At 43.0% G+C, this 17906-nt stretch overlaps 1 protein-coding gene and 1 pseudogene across 2 annotated transcripts in view; one reads left to right on the top strand and one right to left on the bottom strand.

The window, feature by feature from the left end:
• Galphas (G protein alpha s subunit) overlaps positions 1–17906 on the top strand; it is an 83389-nt gene that overhangs the window by 47315 nt on the left and 18168 nt on the right. For both annotated transcript variants that reach the window (XM_089580120.1, XM_089580119.1), the window contains exon 9: positions 9942–10072. In XM_089580120.1, coding sequence (XP_089436246.1) covers positions 9942–10072 — 131 coding nt within the window. The remainder of the gene's footprint in view (positions 1–9941; positions 10073–17906) is intronic.
• On the bottom strand, positions 1004–2398 carry LOC149350955 (uncharacterized; annotated as a pseudogene).

Below are 17906 nucleotides of genomic sequence, written 5' to 3'. Positions count from 1 at the left end.
GGCAGAGTCTTCTTTCTTTTTTCTTCATCTCAGCTTCACTGGCCCAATAACAGCTAGAAATTTGCTCTCAGGGGCTCCCAATGTGATGTTCGCTTCATCAGCGGCATCTACTTCGTGAGCAGAATTGTAGTCCAAATTGCTGTCTCTATCACTGAGACTGCTGTTTTTGCTCTCATCTCCGCACGGTACACTTGTTCTATATATGTTTTCAAATCCATCTGGAAACCAGAAGAAACAGCCTGTTAGCTAACGCAACGCGATTTCTTCATGCTGAATGGTAATTTCGCTTGCGAAAAGACTTCCTCTAAACAATCGCTTATAGCTTGTTGATGTGAAAACACAATATACTGTTCGTAACATAATTTGGCATGTGTTACAGCCGCATTTTCTTTTCTTCTTTTTCTTTTTCCAAAATAGAGATGTTACACAGTCGCCGGCCGATTTTTCGGATTCGGCGAGACCCAAAAAATAGTCAGAATAATCAAACAGTCCGAAAAATCCATGAACTTAAAAAAATGACCTTTTCTGCGAAAAACCGGCTTTCAAAATCGTGAAAATCGCCACCCCCCATGTTCCGCCTACAAGCGATAATATTAGACTCTACCTGAGTCATAGCCATGCTTTCTTCATGTCCTCATCCTATCACATCATGATACCAGATAGTGCGACCCGGTTGCAGTCACGCCGCGAATGAATGCACTCGCTGCGCGAAGCAAGAACAGTCAGTTTGCAGGGGGCAGTGACGCTCACGATGACCGAGAGGTAACCCATGGGTAACCCACAGGAAGACGCAAGCGGAAGCGAGCGCCTCCGAATGCAGTCCCCCCCCATGCCCGCGCGGGGTGCGTCGTCCAAGCCACAGCGGACGCTGCAGCTGTCCCGTTTCCAATGCGATCGCGCGCTCTATATTCAAGATGGCGGCTACTAAAAATAATCACTCTAGTCTGCACTCGTTTAGCAAAAGTTATTGACGAAGGCTATTTTTTTTTATATCGGTATCTTTTTATTTACTCTCAAATCCATCGAGTGATTCCTCGGAATGTGACCCGAAAATGAGGCTTGCACACTCTTCCCTCAGCTCGTCGTGGTCTGCAGGGACCAGGGCGCCAATGTCTGCAAGCTGATCGTGCAGTTCGCCGTCCTCATACCCGTCAAGCGTGTTAGTGATGCCGCAGCCCTCGAACGAGCGTGCTACGTTTTCTTCTGGGACGGCAGCCCACGCCTCAGATACAAAATCCAGTACGTCCTGTCGTGATGGTTTCTGCAGGTTTCCCTTCGGCGTTCTCTCCCCCTTCCACTTAAAGGCCTCCCAGGCGCTCCGAAGACTGGCCTTGAACGGCTTGTTCCAGAACACATCAGCAGGTTGAAGAAGACTGGTGCAACCGGCTGGCACGTACACAATGTCAGTGTCGCATTCCTGAATAGAGTTTTTTGCGGCTTGGGTCTTGTGTATAGGCGCCTGATCCAACATGAGGAGCCCCCGTACGTCGTCAGTATTTGGGCCCCATATCTTCGTCAGCCACTCCTTAAACTTTTCTGACATTCTTTGAAGCGGTCACACAGCAATTCGCTAAAGATGAAAGAAAACACATTGCTTTTACCAAGAGCTGGTAATGGATCACACTATTATCCCAGTGGAAAAATAGCAAGCCAAATGTTGTTCTCACCTGGTACACGAAGGCTCATGAAGGCCCTCGTTGGAATTTTTCCGCTTGGCTCCTTCAAGATGACGAACGCCAGAAGCTTGTGCCCAGAGCCACAGGATGCTAAGGCAACTGTGTAAAACCCCGACTGGCACAGCCGGTGTTGACAATCCAGATAGTACTTTCCCCCACGAGGTTTTTAATGTGGTTCACCGGAGTGTCCATTCGAACCATGGTTTGGTCCATATTCGCAATGTTGTAGACAGTCAAGTCGTGACATTGTCGTAGAGACCCAATAGCAGCATGGAATGCTCTTGTCTCCTCCGCGCAGTCCTCGGGTTTTTTCTGGCTGTCATTCGTTGCTTGCCGCATAGAAACACCGAACCATGCCTCCTACCTTTTCAAATACGTGCTGGAGGCCACAAAGTTACCAAGCTGCAGGTTATTCGCTAACCTCAAAGCTTCTTTAGAAAGCAGTCTGTTGCTGACGGCGCGTCCAGCACTTCTTTGGTGCTCTAGCAATTCAAAAAACGCGACGTCCACTTCCTTGCTGAAAACAGGGGCTCCTTTTGCTAACTTGCGCTGTACCTTAGACTTTCCGAAGTTCTGTGTAGAAGAACTTCGTAGTTCTTGTCCCATTCGCATACTCTCTTGCGGTCCAGCTTGAACTCTCGAGATGTTCGCTGCATATTCTTTCCATGCAACCTGTGCCACTCGATGACCTCGATTTCCTTTTGCAATGTGTACGAATGCATAGCACACGCAGAAACACGACTGTCCTCGACGCCGTCAAACAACAAAATGGTGAACGAGGCAGCTCACGTGGTTCTCGTTTACTGTTGGATTGGATCGACTAGGATTAACTTGGATCGACAAACATCTCTCGCTACAAATCAAAACTTTCAGAAAGATACTTCTTTTCGGGACTAAGGGAGGACGTTGCTTGGTAGTTTAGTGAAATGTGAAATTTGCGGATAAAAGGGAGGGGGCACTTACACGAGTGGACGCGCTTGCTCGGTATTTTACGGTAATGACTGAATATATCTGGTGTACAGATTTCTTGTGGCCTGTCACAGGCAACACAATGTCTCAGTAGCCATCGTGTTCCGCTACTGAACATTGGTTGCAGATTCACTTTGGAGTAAGGCGGCCACAACACAATGTGTTCATAATACCATAATTCTTGAATGCTGGTATTTTGTTGCAGAATAACCGAAAGCCTTTCATTAAATGCGGCGTGGTGTCCTCATAAAATGTAGCTTTGGCACATATAATTATTTTTGTACTGACATGCACCATCACTGCGCAATTCTTGTTAAGCAGGCAGCCTACTACTGGAAGGGTCACAACTTTTGCAGTCTTGGAAGAGCCTAAATGTTGTATTTACTCTCGTAGCGAACGCACTCGCATAATGAACGCAATCGCCTACTTTGGTTCTCAAAATGGGATTTTTTTTGTTTGTTTTTTCCGTCACATAATGAATGCATCCCATTCCTTTCACGAGCAGTTAAGTGCTGGGGATCGTGAATGCTAGGCATTTTTAATTTGAAGAACTTTTTTTCTTTTTTTTTACAGCGTAGCATTGACAGCGGTGTAGCACATTAGAATTCAGCTAGGACATGCTGAATAGTTCGCTGGTTAACAAATATTGAATAGCTAACTTTTAACTCACTGTTGGTCTCCTTATTTACTAAGAAGCCCATAACCCATCATAACTAATATCCATATCAGTTTTTAGAATTTCAAAAGAGCAGTTACTCTCAGTGCTGTGGCCCATCAAAGTTGCCTACATTACGTCAGAATACATGTGCATTCGAAAAGCTTGCAGGCAATGCAAACCCTCCAGTGCACATAAGTCATCAAAATAGCCAAAATTTGTTGGGTTACAGTGCTGAGGGTAACTATTTTCGAAATACTAAAAAGTGATATGGTTATTAGGGTGGGTTATGCACCTCTAAATAAATAAGGAGGCTAACAGTTAACCAGCCTACTAGTTAGCATGTCTTAACTGTATTTTGATGCACTACACTGCTGGCTATGCTATGCCGAAAAAAGCACTATTCTAATTCATAAAGCTTATTTCTAAAAATTGTGCTCCGCTATCCATAGTGGCAATAGTTTGGTTTTTATTTGATTCTCATTCTTTTCATGCCTTGTCACAAATGCCTCGGCTGTCATTGGCAGGAACCACTTACACAGGTGGATAGTAAAAGTGGATATTGGAAGCAGAGAATTGTATTACCTTACACTGCATACTCTGCATTACATGCTTTCATCCCACTTGTTACATGCAGTTAAATTAAAGCAAGGAGAGTGGGCTTTCGAGTGGTTGCTCCAAGAAAAAAGTGCGTAGAGCAAGTAGACGCTGGTTCTCACTTTTTGCATGCACTTGTGATTAGATATTTCTCTTTTACTAATATAGAGGAATTATAGTGGGGCAGATTAATTGCATGATGCTTGCTAACTGTTAGATTGACGGTGTGCTAAAGCAATTCAGTTACAAGCATCCACATTTCACGGAGTCCGCACTCGTCCTTCCCTGTAGGTCACATCTCGAGGTTGCGTGCTCAGCTGCCTTGTTTGGCTGCTTGTACTCTGTGCCCTCGCATGATTGAGACATGCTTGCAAGAGACTGCGCAATGAATAACTCACTGGCATTGCTAAAGGCCTAGCTTTACAAAGTCAGGTTCCGTCAAATAGCTAATCTTTTCTATTTTGCATGTTTGCAGTGTAAGCAGAATGACAATTTCAGAGTTTTCCATACCTTTGAGATCACAGCGCACGGGAACCATGCTTGCAGTTAAGATCTTAATTCAGCCATGGCGCAACCAACACTGTTGGGGTCAAGTCTTCTCTCCGGAGTGCACAGTGACTGTCTGCTGCTCCCTTTGTATAGTAGGTGTTTGCAGAAACGAACCATGTCTTCCTTGTCTTTCATTTATTCCCTTACACCTTGAAAGAAAAAAGTTTGGTTCATGGGATGTGGTCGCCTTTGCCTAACAGCACAAGTCAAGCATACAATTCAGTAACAAGCGCAGTGCAGCCTAGGTTGCTCACAAAAGCAGGCGTCCAACCAACCATGAGACTGACTTGACTGAGGCACATGGAAATCGGCAGTAGTGTGGAAGTTAAGGGGCTTATTGGGCAGCAAAAAGCAAATTGCACGGATTATTTTATGCTGGCAGTATGCATGTGTTACAGGACAAGATAGCTTGCGCTCGGAGTAAAAATCTGTTCTTTCCCCTTTTTGGTGAATATTGTGCTTCTAAATGCTGATGACTGTAATGTATCAGATGCTGATGGTATATTATGCAGGCATGCCCCTGTAGCATCAAGGTGTGCTGCCTTGCCCTTCCCATAGCTCCTCCTCCATCATTCACCCCATCCGTGCTGCCTCTTTTTATCCTTGCTGATTTTCTTTTGTCTATTATGACCCTCGCCTCTGTGTGAGAGTGCAGATTGCCTTGTAATGGTAAGGCCTTGTGAGTGTGCCCATGTGTGCTGCCAGGTGAAGAATTATATCCAGTTCATTGTAGACTGCTTTTGCCCATACAGAGGGTTAACCAAGTGTGCAGCTTGTAATTCATGTTTGCAGGAGGCAGTCAGGCAAAACAAAATAGCTACTAAATTGGAGTCTGGTTTTGCACTTCAATATCTCCTAGACAAACCAGAAGCCAAGCTCTGCAAATGAAGTCTTGAAAATCCTTGACATTATTTTAGAATATCTAAAAAAATGTACCCTATAAACTTGGCTGCTACTTGCGCATCTGTGCTATTTTGAAAAACATTCACCTCTGCCCATTTTTATGGCTGGCCATAAGTGCTACCCTGAAGATGTGGCATGATGTTGGTTCTTGCATGGCTAGTATTGTTACCTGTGTGTCCATAAACTGAAGTATTGGTGTATTAGGGGTGCATGTTGCAATGCCGCAGCTGCGGTGTATTGGTTCACATTCATGTGTTTCAACAAACAGTGGAAAAGCAGAGGAAGATGGTTATCCTTGAAATTGGTTCGGCACATATTCAAAGGTCCAACAAGCCCATAAAATTGTCCTCTGTAATTTTTGCTTTCAGCTGTATCGAATTATTCAGTGTTCCAGAATACTTTGATTCTTTGCTCAAATGGCACAGGAGTAATACCCATTCATTTATCCAGCTGTAATAATGTTCACTGCTGTCGGCATTTTAAGACGTCATTACAGTGAATTCTTTTTAATTCTACCTCCATTAATTCAGAAATTTGGATACTTCGAACTAGGAACACGGTCCTAGTCAATGCCGATGTAAGTATGGCGTCGGACACGCATTAATTCAGACATGGGCAGGCTCGCACCGGTTAATTCGAACTGAGGGCCGTGCCGACGTATGACCCGCGCAGCCAGTGATTATTCCAAGAAGCCTCTCTGAACTTGAATTGCATGAAACAGTGGTGCTCACGCACCTCAGGCGTGTGTGCTACGGCAAGCACGACAACGATCGGAAGTCCGAGGTTGCCGAAATTGAGCTCACCCGTACAGTTTCGCTTCTCTTAACTTCACGCTATCCTGTGGCTCCAATCAGGCACATGCATTGGCCAGTCTTGCCATTTCGGATGGTGCTTGCCGTGTCACTGATCTTTTATTTTTATTTTGGAATCTTGTCATGCCGTTCTAACGCCTGTGCATATTTCCCTCTCTTGAATCCACGTGCTTCTTTCGTTCTTTTAGTACATTGAAATTTTTTTTTTTTTGGTTTTGTTGCATAGCATAAAGCTTTTATAATTCCAATTCAGTTCCCGTTTATGTTAGTTTTCTTCTCTAGGTTTTCACCTGGTTTTTATTTAACTGCATGGACACAGCAAATAATTCTAGCAAAGCAGTTGGCATGTGGCTACTTCCTGATGCTACTTCGCAAATAAAATCAGTTAAAAAGTAATGATAGTGCTGTCCGTGTTCATGCCATAGCTAGAAATGGTCTTCCACATGTGAAAACTGATTGCAGCAGGCAAAATGTAGCCAAGTGGTAGCTTGGGTGAGTTGGTTCAACATTATCAGAACCTCCCCAAGACGTAGACACAGCGCCCTCTCCATCTTTTTGGCGTCCACGCTTTTGCACTTTCCGATAGTAGCCATGGTAGTGTAACACAGCATGCTTGTTCAGTATGCACAGTTCATTGACAAGAGATTTTAATGATGTTTAACGCACTTGTGTTTTCATGTAGAATTTTCAAAGAAATGCTGCGTATACTGTTGTAATGACCCCCCCCCCTGAAGAAAATATATATACTTTTTAAGCATTCGTTTTCGGTACTGCATACCTCTGTTTTCACGCCCTCCGCAGTGCAGACCTTCGCAGCGTGCCAAGGTGTGCGCTCGATAACGGCGTGTTTATCATTTGTAGGGGTGGGGTGCGCTCCACAAACTGGACAGGGTACAAAGACGTGCACCCTTCACAGAAGCGGCGATGGATTGCTCGGTGCGCAGCTGCGTGCCCGGCTGTGCTACTGTATGCCTAGAAAGCCGGCGAGCGCTGGAGCATCGGAGCATAGCAGTTTCAAACCAAAACGCTGTAAAACATCCTCTTCACTAAAATGCTATGAAGGAAGCAGAACCTTCAGATTCCCACGAGATTTGGCGCTCTCGAGATAGGGAGCGAAAATGCCTAACCCCTTACCGTCCTGCGTGTTTTTTTCAACCTTGGGTAAACAACGCTCACCTGACCTTGAGAGCCAGTGTTCTCAGCATGTTCGCTTTATCTCGCTGCAATTTGCCGGCGCCGCCGGCTATGACAAAATCGTCGGATCGCACTGTTATACATCAAACACCTTTCGAAGTGAATGATGCTAAACACCAACGACATGAATGTGTCTAACCGTGCGCTTTTGTTGGTGACGGACTGAACTGGCGGGCGGACTAGCGGGCAAATGGGCGGGTAAACGGCGAGCGGATACATATGAAATTTCAACTCTGTTGAAACTTTTTTCCCACGTAATGAACCTTTCCCCCAAATTGATGTCAACTTTTCTGAAAAAAGTGGGTTCATTACCAAGTATATCCAGTATTCTTGCAACTAAGTATGTTACCCAACTATATTTTCAAGTGCGTCACTTCAATGCTTACGTGTACTGGATTCAGTTTTGCATGTGGTTGCCTTTGTCAGCTAAGTGGCATTAGTACAAGCTTATCAGTGCCACACAGAGAAAGTTCATAGTATGCTGCGTTTTTGCATCTATAAGAAAACACCTAAGCGATTTATTTACTCTCTTGGAAAAAGTGGAGCTGAAAACTTATGAAAGATGAAAGAGATGGAAGCTGGATGCAGCAACCTCGCTTGCCGCTGGTAGTGGCGAGCCAGGTTGTAAAGAGGCAAGGCACACACTTCTGAAACTTCATGCTACGTAGTGGACGCTATGAGAGAATGAAAAAAATGCCATCTACAAAGTTTCAACACATGACGCAAGAGAATGCTTGAACTGAAAATTGTGAGTATAGGGTTGTGTACAATGCGAGAAGGCTACTCCTTTCTGAAGATGCGCATGTAGAACTAGTGCCGAATGACCACACCCTCTTGTGCTGTCTCTTCGCCACCTTCAACTGGCAAACCCAGTACGAGGTGATAATATAAGCTTCTAAAAAGATAAGTCAGGTGGTGGCACCGCCCCAAGCACACCAGCTTTGCATTTCAGCGAGCATTTTGAACGCAGGGGCTAGCAGGAAATTCGAAAACATTCCAGTACGTCATTGACAATAACAGGGTTAAACTTTGTTACAGGGAGATGGTATGCTAAAGAAGAGAATCTAATTGTGTGAAAGTAATTTCTCTTGAGTACTCATGTAGGAAATTATGTATTTATTTTAACATCAGAATTTTCTGCGAACCATTGTAATGAGTCACTTATTTCTGTAGTAAAAAATGCTTTTTGTAATTGGGCTGCTGTTTGTGAAAAATTTGGCCCGTATCACTCTGTACTGCCATACAAGCATGATTCAGATATTTACAAGTGCTACCTTTTTCCTTCTGCCTGGATACCCTAAAGATGCACTTGGAAATTGCTTCGGCTGTAGCAAGGTAGAAAGCAAAAATTTATAGTTTATTTATGGGCTTCAAATTTGGGCACACGTTGATAAGCATGAGGCTCATCAGTCCACATTAACAGCACTTGCATACATGCAACATACCAGTGAATGAAACTGCTCATGGCTGCCATGTTATTAAGTCTTTGTGTCATGTTCCAGGCCATGTTCCGGCCATGTTATTAAGTCTTTGTGTTGGCAGATTATTTTGAGTTTCGGCACATTTCTTGCTGGATGAAGAATAGAGCTTCTAAAAAAAAAAAGTGGCAGTCGGACACTTTGCACAACCTGTTTTGCAGCTCTGTTTGGTATTTTTGGGAAATGCGGGTCAAAATTCCCACTTCAGCACCATCTAGCAAAACTGTCGGTGTACAAACATTTTCAAAGGTGGTTAATTCAGCCAGCATTGGTACTACTAGGCTGTATTCAGACGAAAACACTGCTGTGCATTAATGCTTCAGTGCGAAGCACTACATTGATTTGTAATTGATTGGTGTACATATTCATCACAAGACCTTTTGTATGGAGGCATAAGTCATGCTAGTTGCACATTTTAGCAGGGCATTAAACTGAAAGATATTGTTTTGTTTATTGGCATTCCTGTCTGATTGTGCATTGGTGCACATCAAAAAAAAATGGGGGGAGGGGTCTTGACGTAGCAGCAGCTGCCAAAGAGGCGTTGTTTGGTTTTGTTCTCATGGGCCTTTTTGTGACCCAAGTTTACACAAAGACTCAAGACTGACAGCCAGGCTCTAGTAAAGTTGGTGCGATTGCTGTTTTACTGCAGTGAAATACTGCTTCTTGTTGCTGGCATACAATGTAAATATGGGCCATTAAAATTTCAACACAGTCTCATGGCCTTTTAGTCGCTTGCTTTATCTCCTCTCTCTACAAGTGACAGCAGCACCCTACAGTACTTGCAGGCAAGGTCATCTGTGCATGTTACTAAAAAAATCTGTAATTCATATAAGTTCATTGAGACCAGGCTAATCTGTATTGTGTATCCTGTGCGTGCAATTCTGGTGCATTTATGTGGCAACACATGGCAAAAAATTAAAATCCCAAGTGTACTGTTGGTTTTTTTTGTGTGTGTGGGTGTGTGTGTGTGTTTGTGGGTGTGTGTATGTGTGTGTGCGTGTGCTTACGTGGTCAGTCTAACAGTAGTACTAGCTTGTGGCCTTATTGGTGGGATTTTCTTGGGAAACTTCTTTCTCACAACTCTTCTTCTGCTCTTTGTCATTGCCAGGTGGTTACGAACGATATCTGTGATCCTCTTCCTTAACAAGCAGGACTTGCTAGCGGAAAAAATCAAGGCTGGCAAGTCTAGGTTAGAAGAGTATTTTCAAGAATTTGCGCACTACCAAACTCCCTCGGATGGTGAGTGGTTTTCTTCCTCGTCTCTCCTTCTTTCTTTACTTTCCTATTAACCTGTTCAGATACTTTCGTACGAGAAAAGTGATGCTTTTTCATCTGTTGCATGGCATGTGGTTGTATTCCAGTCTTGCTAGGCAATGTTCTTTAGCACATAGTAGTTGATAGGTGTTGTAAATGACATTGTTGTGAGCTCAGAGTTTCATGAATGAGGTTAAGTTATAGATTTCGAATATTTCACAGGCACTGAACTTTGCCACTAAAAGTGGCAAGCCCCTTAGTGCTCCTGTCTTCTATGACGGGCAGGTTCATGCTGGTATGCTGCACTTATACAAGAGGCACTGGAGCAAGGAAAAATTGCAGTGGACAATGCTAGGCTTAGTGATGAAGCCCTTTGGAGTCCCACAACTTGCTGAAGGGACGAGTGAACTTGAAGGGCTCGAGACACTGTGCAGAATGGATAGTATATGCATACCAGGTATTGCAAAATAAATGTCTGTGTGTGCATTAATTCCACCTGGCAGTGTTAATTTATTACATATAGAAAATACGAAGAATCTGCTCTTTTCAGAGCCTTTTTTTTTTTTTGAGGGTGGGTGCAAATTAAAGTTTGAAATTTTGCTCAGATTATTTGCTATAGTTGTACGTGATGCACAAAAAACACTATAATTAGGTCCTCTAAAAAATTTCGCAGTTTATAGTATGATGAAACAAAAGGAAGGAAACAGTTGTGTGCATTGTGCACTGGCAACTTTTTCTCTGAGGGTACCCTACCTAGCACTTATTTCCTTTCAGCAAAATTTAGCATCCTTCACCTCGCAAATATGGCTTTTTTTTATGCTAACTAGCGAATACAGCAGAAAATATTTTACAAAACAGTGAGCTTTGTAGCATGTCTTCCACCATTTTCTTGACAGGTTTTGCTACCTAGTACATAATAACGTTCATATTTCCTGGATTTCTTGCATCATGCCTGTCTTCGAAACACACAAAGATTCCACAGTCCCTAGGGTGTTGATTTCAGTGATCCTGATATTTTATTATTGGTTTTCAGTTATGACAGTAAGAAATTTTGTGGATGCATTTAAAAAGTAACTATGGTGTTTTTCATTGGAAAACCAACAAGTTGCCTTTCTCGATTCCTGGATTTGCTATTTAGGCTGAAAATTGTTTGTTTTGAATCAAGGTGATAATAGCACCGAGAAAGAGTTTACCGCCTTGATTTCTCACTGTGGGAGCTTTCATACATATTTCTTAGTCTATTAGCTGATACCCACACACTTCTATGACATATGTCAGTCATGATGTCTCATCTGCACAAAATCTACGCAACAGTATGAAGTCTGAAATTGCATGGGATTATACTATAATTGCTTACTCTGTCCAAGTTAACAAACTACGTATATTAACCCTTTATAAGACGTGAGCTGTATGTATGTTTCACATGTATAGAAATAGTAAAATTGCACTCTGAAAAATTGGGAAGTGAATGACATCACGTTCAGGCTGTTAGGGCCACTGGTTTTTGTAGAAAAAAGGGGCACACAGTTGTACCAATGATTTCGTAAAAAGGCCTAAAATGTGGTACATACCCATACCTCATTCTTTTGCACGTATAAAGCAACTTATACCGCTGTCACACGGGCAAGTTTAGTGGCACTTTCACGAGGTGCACTTCCCGTGAAGAAATGACACTTTTGGTGCGCTGTCACGCGGCAAAAGAAGTGTCATTTGGAAATGATGGCAGTGGCGATGGGTGTTGCAGCACCTTCGAGAAATTAATTTTTTGCGTAAATACTTACCAAATACAATTTTTTCCGCAGATCTAATTACTCCGAGTTAATTTTCAAGTTATTACCACATCTGAATAAATGTTAACTACAAAAGCATCACGACCCAAGACAAGTAATAGGTACCTCTGCTACGCAGGTGTTTCGAATGCCTTCCAACCGAATGTCGTTCGAGTCGACTGGCACCTTGTGCTGCTAGACGAATTTTTTAACAGCATTCAGCTTATTTTTTATTCACTAAGGAAAATTGGGTCACTGACCTAGTCAAAAGATGAAAAAATGACGTTTTTTCAGCTGAGATACATTCTAGTCAACAGAGCTCCGCGAAGCCATTCGAGATTTTGCCGTGCCTCCGAAACTCAAACACAGCCCGCGCTACCCGCACTGGCCAACAGCGGTTGCCATCGCTTCGCCCCACCCACAGCAACGCTGGACTGCTTCGGTTCTGTGGATGTCGATTTTCATGTGTTGCTCCCTTTTTTCTGCTTCTTTTTTAGCAAATATTTTGTGTACACATTAAATGTGTGCTTGAAGATAATAGTGCGTCACTGAGCATTTACTGCATGAGCACGAAATTTCCCCAGGAATGCACTGATGAGGACGACTGCACTCCACCAGAACTGGGGTTTTCATCGTCGTGTACAAACTGTTAGTGCTCGTTTGCATGGCATAAAATGCAAGCTGCGCATTAGTCCTCTTAAATGATCTCATTTTTGTACCGGTTGTACCCTTGCTTGTTCACACAGTGCGACAACTCTTTAGGAAGCACCGATGCGAGCGTGCGCTTGGGAAGCACTTGGTAGCCGGGTTGCTGACATCGCTTAGGACCAGCACTTCTCGCTAAACGTCCCTGCTTTCTCTGACGAGATTAACATTTCATATTGATAAAAAAAGTTTATCCATAAGCATGCTCAGTGACCATTTGCATTCATTGAAATGGCCTTATTGTTATCCACAAGCGACGGCAACGACTGCTACTGGCTGCCTAAAGCATATGGCGGCAGTCTGGGTCCCACTGGTGCTTCCTGTTCAGTGCATGCGCGTCCTGTAATGTAAGCAGCAGTTGATTTCAGATCCCTTTTTTCAAACCTACACTCATTGTCCATTTGCATTCACTAAAATTTGGGAGTTAGCTCTCCACAGTCGCTGAAATTGCACACACGAACCTTGCGAACTCATTAGGCCTGTCATGGAAGGGGATCGTCACTTGCAGTGGGAGAGTAGGTGTTCAAGTCTACTCAATGTTTTTAGTGGCTGATGATTTAAAAGAAGTTCTCATTAAAAGGCACAATCAAGAAAATAAGGCGGAGAAGATTTTAAGACATTTTAATTCTGAAGAGGAGTGTTTTAATGTCTGAGCACTGCTGTTGGAGATACCTACTCGCCTTGCCGGACCAAGTGAGTTCGCCAGACTCACTACAGGGAAAGTGCATTCTGCAGCGAGTGTCACTGAAGCTCATCATGTGACACTGCGCAAATGACACTTTAGGCCATTGACACTTGAAAGTGACACTAAATGCGCCCATGTGACAGGGGTATTAGTTGGAATCGACATTCCTTCAAGAACTACTGTGTTTACACAATTGCAAGTCGACTCGAATGTAACGAGCACCAAACGCTTACCAGCCTCGGACCAAGAACTACGATTGACAAAGCACTACATTAAAAGGGTTCGATCCCGGCCGCGGTGGTCGAATTTCTTTGGAGGAGAAATTATAGAGGCCCGTGTACTGTGCGATGTCAGTGCACGTTAAAGAACCCCAGGTGGTCGAAATTTCTGGAGCCCTTCACTATGGCGTCTCTTATAGCCTGAGTCGCTTTGGGACGTTAAACCCCATAAACCAAACCTAAAAACTGGTAAAACATGGCCGGCAGTCAAAAGCCAATTGTTTAAGGGCTGCACATTTTTTTTTTTTAATTTAGATGTGAATTTTGAAGGTGCGGCCTATACATGAAATAATTATTTTAAAAAAACGTATAAAAGGTGTGGCCCATACATGAAATAATAATAAAAAAAGTATAACCAGGTATGGGCCTTACACGAGATTGCACAGTGTGCGTAAGTGGCGTCGGCTTCTCCATCAACTACCGACACTCCCCGGAAGGGCTGCTGTTCCCAGTGGCAGTGCCGCGATTGGAACAGTGGTCCTTCCATCAACTATCAACGCCCCCATGAGTGCCGAGTGTGGAGTGAAAAGCAAGAAAAAGAAATATTTTCCCAATAAGCTCGCAGATTAGCGGAATGCTACTAGATAAAGCCATTCAAGATGCAACGCACTCAAAATCTTCAGTCTTCTCTGCCTTTCTGATTTAATGCAGAACACACATGCTTCTCATAGATATATCTTTAAAGAAAATGGCATAACTTGCTCGTACCCCCCAGGTCTATTGCCGTTAAGCCGCAGAATAGAGAAGCTGACTTCTTAATATTTTTATATTTTTGTCCATGTATGCCACGCGTATTATAAAATCTCTCCTAAAGTAGACAGGTGCACAGGAAATTTTAAAAAAGGAACATCGGCCTTTGATGTCTCATTACCAGCCACAGCTAAAATGCATGCAGTAACGCCCTGCATAAGCGTCTTGTTGCAAAAAAATGGAACGATTATTGCAGGATCATGTGACTAAAGCAGAGTAAAATGAAAGTAATGCATAGACACTATCCACTCTCATTTCGCGGTCTGACAGGTACAACTTACCGAAATACAGTCGCCGCAGTCACTCAGTAGTCATGATGCTCGTCTGCTGACCCGAAAGACTCGAGTTTGATCTGGGCTGCGGCGATCGCATTTTGATTTAAGCCAAAATTGGAGGACACTTAAGCTTCGCCTTTAAGAGTGGGATGCAACTGCGTGCTACAGTGCTGCCAGTCCGTGGAATTCCATCGCCCGTTCGGCACGATGCCTTGCCCGTTGGACAAAACGATTTTTTTTTTTTTTTAAGGAAAGGAAATGACTCAGTAACTGTCTCACTTATCTCTGTGGACACCCAAATCGCGCATGCTACGTTTTTTTTTACGCAGCTCGCAATTATACGTCGCCGATTTGAATCCCTACCGCGAGCTAGGCTCGTGGTAGGGATTCACTCACTTAACTAGTGAGTTTATGCTGCATGAAACGCTGAATCGTATGACACCATCTGGAACATTCTGCAGCAAACTGTTGGCGTATACCATTTTTTTTACTCAGCCCCGATTATTTTCGACACGTGGTGCCAACTACGCCGACGGCCTTTCAATTAAACGAACTGTGTGCGCTGTCACGTAAAATGTTAGATGCCAGTGTACTGTGCGATATAGTGTACGTTAAAGAACCCTAGGCAGTTGTAAAATTTTATTGCTAACTTTATGAAGGACTACGGCAGCTGTGCAGCGGTTATAGAAATCTTCCAGTATTTTTGCATAAGGCTCATCTACACCCTTATTTCGTAATGCCTGTATAACTGCTGAGGTTTCTACTGAGTCAAATGCTTTCTCGTAATCTATGAAGGCTATATATAGAAGTTGCTTACGTTCTGCGCATTCATTCGTCTATCACCTGATTAATAGTGTGATAATGGTCTATTGTGGAGTAGCCTTTATGAAAGCCTGCCTGATCATTTGGTTGATCGAAGTCTTAATGCTGTCCTGACTCTATTAGCGATTACAGCGAATACTTTGTAGGCAATGTAGAGTAAGCAGATTGGTCAGTAATTTTTCACGACCTTGACGTCTTCTTTCTTTTGGATTAAGATGGTGTCAATGTTCTTCCAAGCTTCCGGTACGCTTTAGGAAATAAGGCAGTGTGTATACATGGTAGTCCTTCTTGCACAGTCTCCCCACCATTCTTCAACAGATCTGCTGTTACCTGATCCTGCTTTCTCCCCTTCCTTATTGGGGTGTAACGTCCCAAAGCTACTTGGGGTATGAGGGACGCTTTCCCCTTTGCATTGCTCCTAAGGCTTTCTTTACTACTTCTTGCATTACTGGCTCTCTCATTAACTTCCTGATTGCATTCGCTGCTGTATAGATTCGTGTAGAACTATTGGTTACTTTAACTACCTTATCCATATTGCTAATGACATTGCCCTCTTAGTTCTTTTAGGGCCGCTAAAAAAAATGCTACGTAAACAGTGCGTCGTTGCAAACATTTCAGCTGGCTGTTTTTTCAAGGTTACCTACAACTTTAAAATGGACACTTTTTCCCAAAGCCAGTGTTCAAAATTTAGCTAGTTAGTTTTGACCAATTAACTTTGCAGAGTGAAAAAAACTGTGCAGGCTATGCCACACGGCCCTTGACAGCAGTGCATTGGTTTCACTTGTCAAGGACACATCTTTTTTTTTTTTTTAAACTTGGTTGCATTTAAATGGGACACCTGATATATTGTTGCTTTTTCTCAAGCTGTTTATTGTTGTGCTTACACTGCTTTGAAGATTAACGCTTGCGTCGAAACACGCTCACAACAAACTAATTTACTTCACTTTTTATACATGCACCGATGTTATTTTCTAGTCTGTTTTTGCTAAATTTTAATGCGTAAGCATTGTATGGCTTTATTTGCGGTTTCGTGTCATCGTGAGCTTGTCTGCACGATTACATCCGAACAAATGGGTTTATGCGAAAAAGAATGGCACCATCAGATAGAGTATCAAAAAATTCCATGCGGGAAATTGGAGGCTAATTAGTTCATTAATTAGAGCCAAAAATGTCCAAAAAATGGGCGGGGCCGGAGCAAAAGCGGCACCAAATTTGAAAACAAAGCGTGCCGCAAAGTTTGAAAACTGCTTACGCATTTCTCCAATGCTAGTGCCGCAGTGATCTCTCACATTTTATTTTCACTGTCGTGCTTTATATGGTGTGATCTGCATTTTTTTTTTTTTTTTTCATTTTTATCATTGTATTTGTTGGGTGGGCTAGCTCTAATTAGCATGCAGTTTAAACATTGCTTTTTGTGCTTCCCTCCCTCCACCCCTACCTTATCATTTTTTTTTTTTTCAAAAGCTGAGAGTTGATCGCAAGAAATAAAAATGCTGCTGCATGACTGTGAAATGGTACACTGAAGGAAACTCTGTCTATTAATGACAGTTTATATTAGCAGTGGAAAAAAAAAGCATGCAAAGCTATATGTTAATTATATGAGCTGACATAGTTTCATCAACTTTCAAAAAGTTAGAAATTTAGTATGCCCAAAATTTAATATATCTATGCTAAAATTGATGTGATAATACTGTTCACGAAAGTTGTTTGTGAAATTGACATCTGCAAAAATGTAAGTGAGCAAGTAATTGCTTATACGTTTTGTTTGTTTATATTACCAGGTTTGACAGTTCTTGTAGCATTAGCTCGAACGCTAGTCCTGCTCTGCATTCTGCAGTAGGGCTAGACTGGTTTGGGAGGCTGACATTGAAACAGAACTGTAAAGGACCTGACGGCTTCTTTATTAGCTTTATTCTGCAAACTCTAGCCGTATGTCTGAGAGATTGCTGGCTCTGTATATGGTACATACCCTGGATAAATTGTGGGATTGCTCGGACTCACAGCAGGGTTGTGTGCAAGTTGAAAACAAAGTTTAAGGAAAAGTTTAGTGATGTATCTATAGTAGTGTGCCCAGTGTTTTCTTGAATGTGAACCGCAAAGTTCAGCTAGCCTTCAACAGTGCAAGTTGGTCGTTATTTGGAGATTATCTTTTGCTTGCTGTCTTGCTACCGCTATGCTTTGCTGGGAATTCACTTTACTGTTGTGGGCCTGACTTTTTGCTTGCAGTCTATTGTCACGTAGTTGCCGTAATTCTGAAGGGGGCTTGAACCACCCTTTGAGCTTGGCCAGTTGTCATATTCAGTTGGTGGATTATGCTGCCATGATCCTGTGCAGCACGTAGCCCTCACAAACTGAAGATAACAGTACACACTGCTCGCCCTCCTCTTATGGCTCCCGAATCAGACCATGATGGTATAATGCAGGGGGGGTTAGCAGCTTTATTAGCCTGTGCCTCCACCTTGTGCCTCTGCTCAAGACTGCAGTGGCAGCTAGGTTGCTATGGGAAATGCACCTATTACCAGTAAGCAGAGCAGT

The sequence above is a fragment of the Amblyomma mixtum genome, chromosome 3 (assembly GCF_055824585.1).
Source record: "Amblyomma mixtum isolate Tamu chromosome 3, ASM5582458v1, whole genome shotgun sequence".
Taxonomy (NCBI): domain Eukaryota; kingdom Metazoa; phylum Arthropoda; class Arachnida; order Ixodida; family Ixodidae; genus Amblyomma; species Amblyomma mixtum.
Note: the sequence above shows the minus strand (reverse complement) of the source record. Positions and strands in the feature narration are given on the sequence as shown.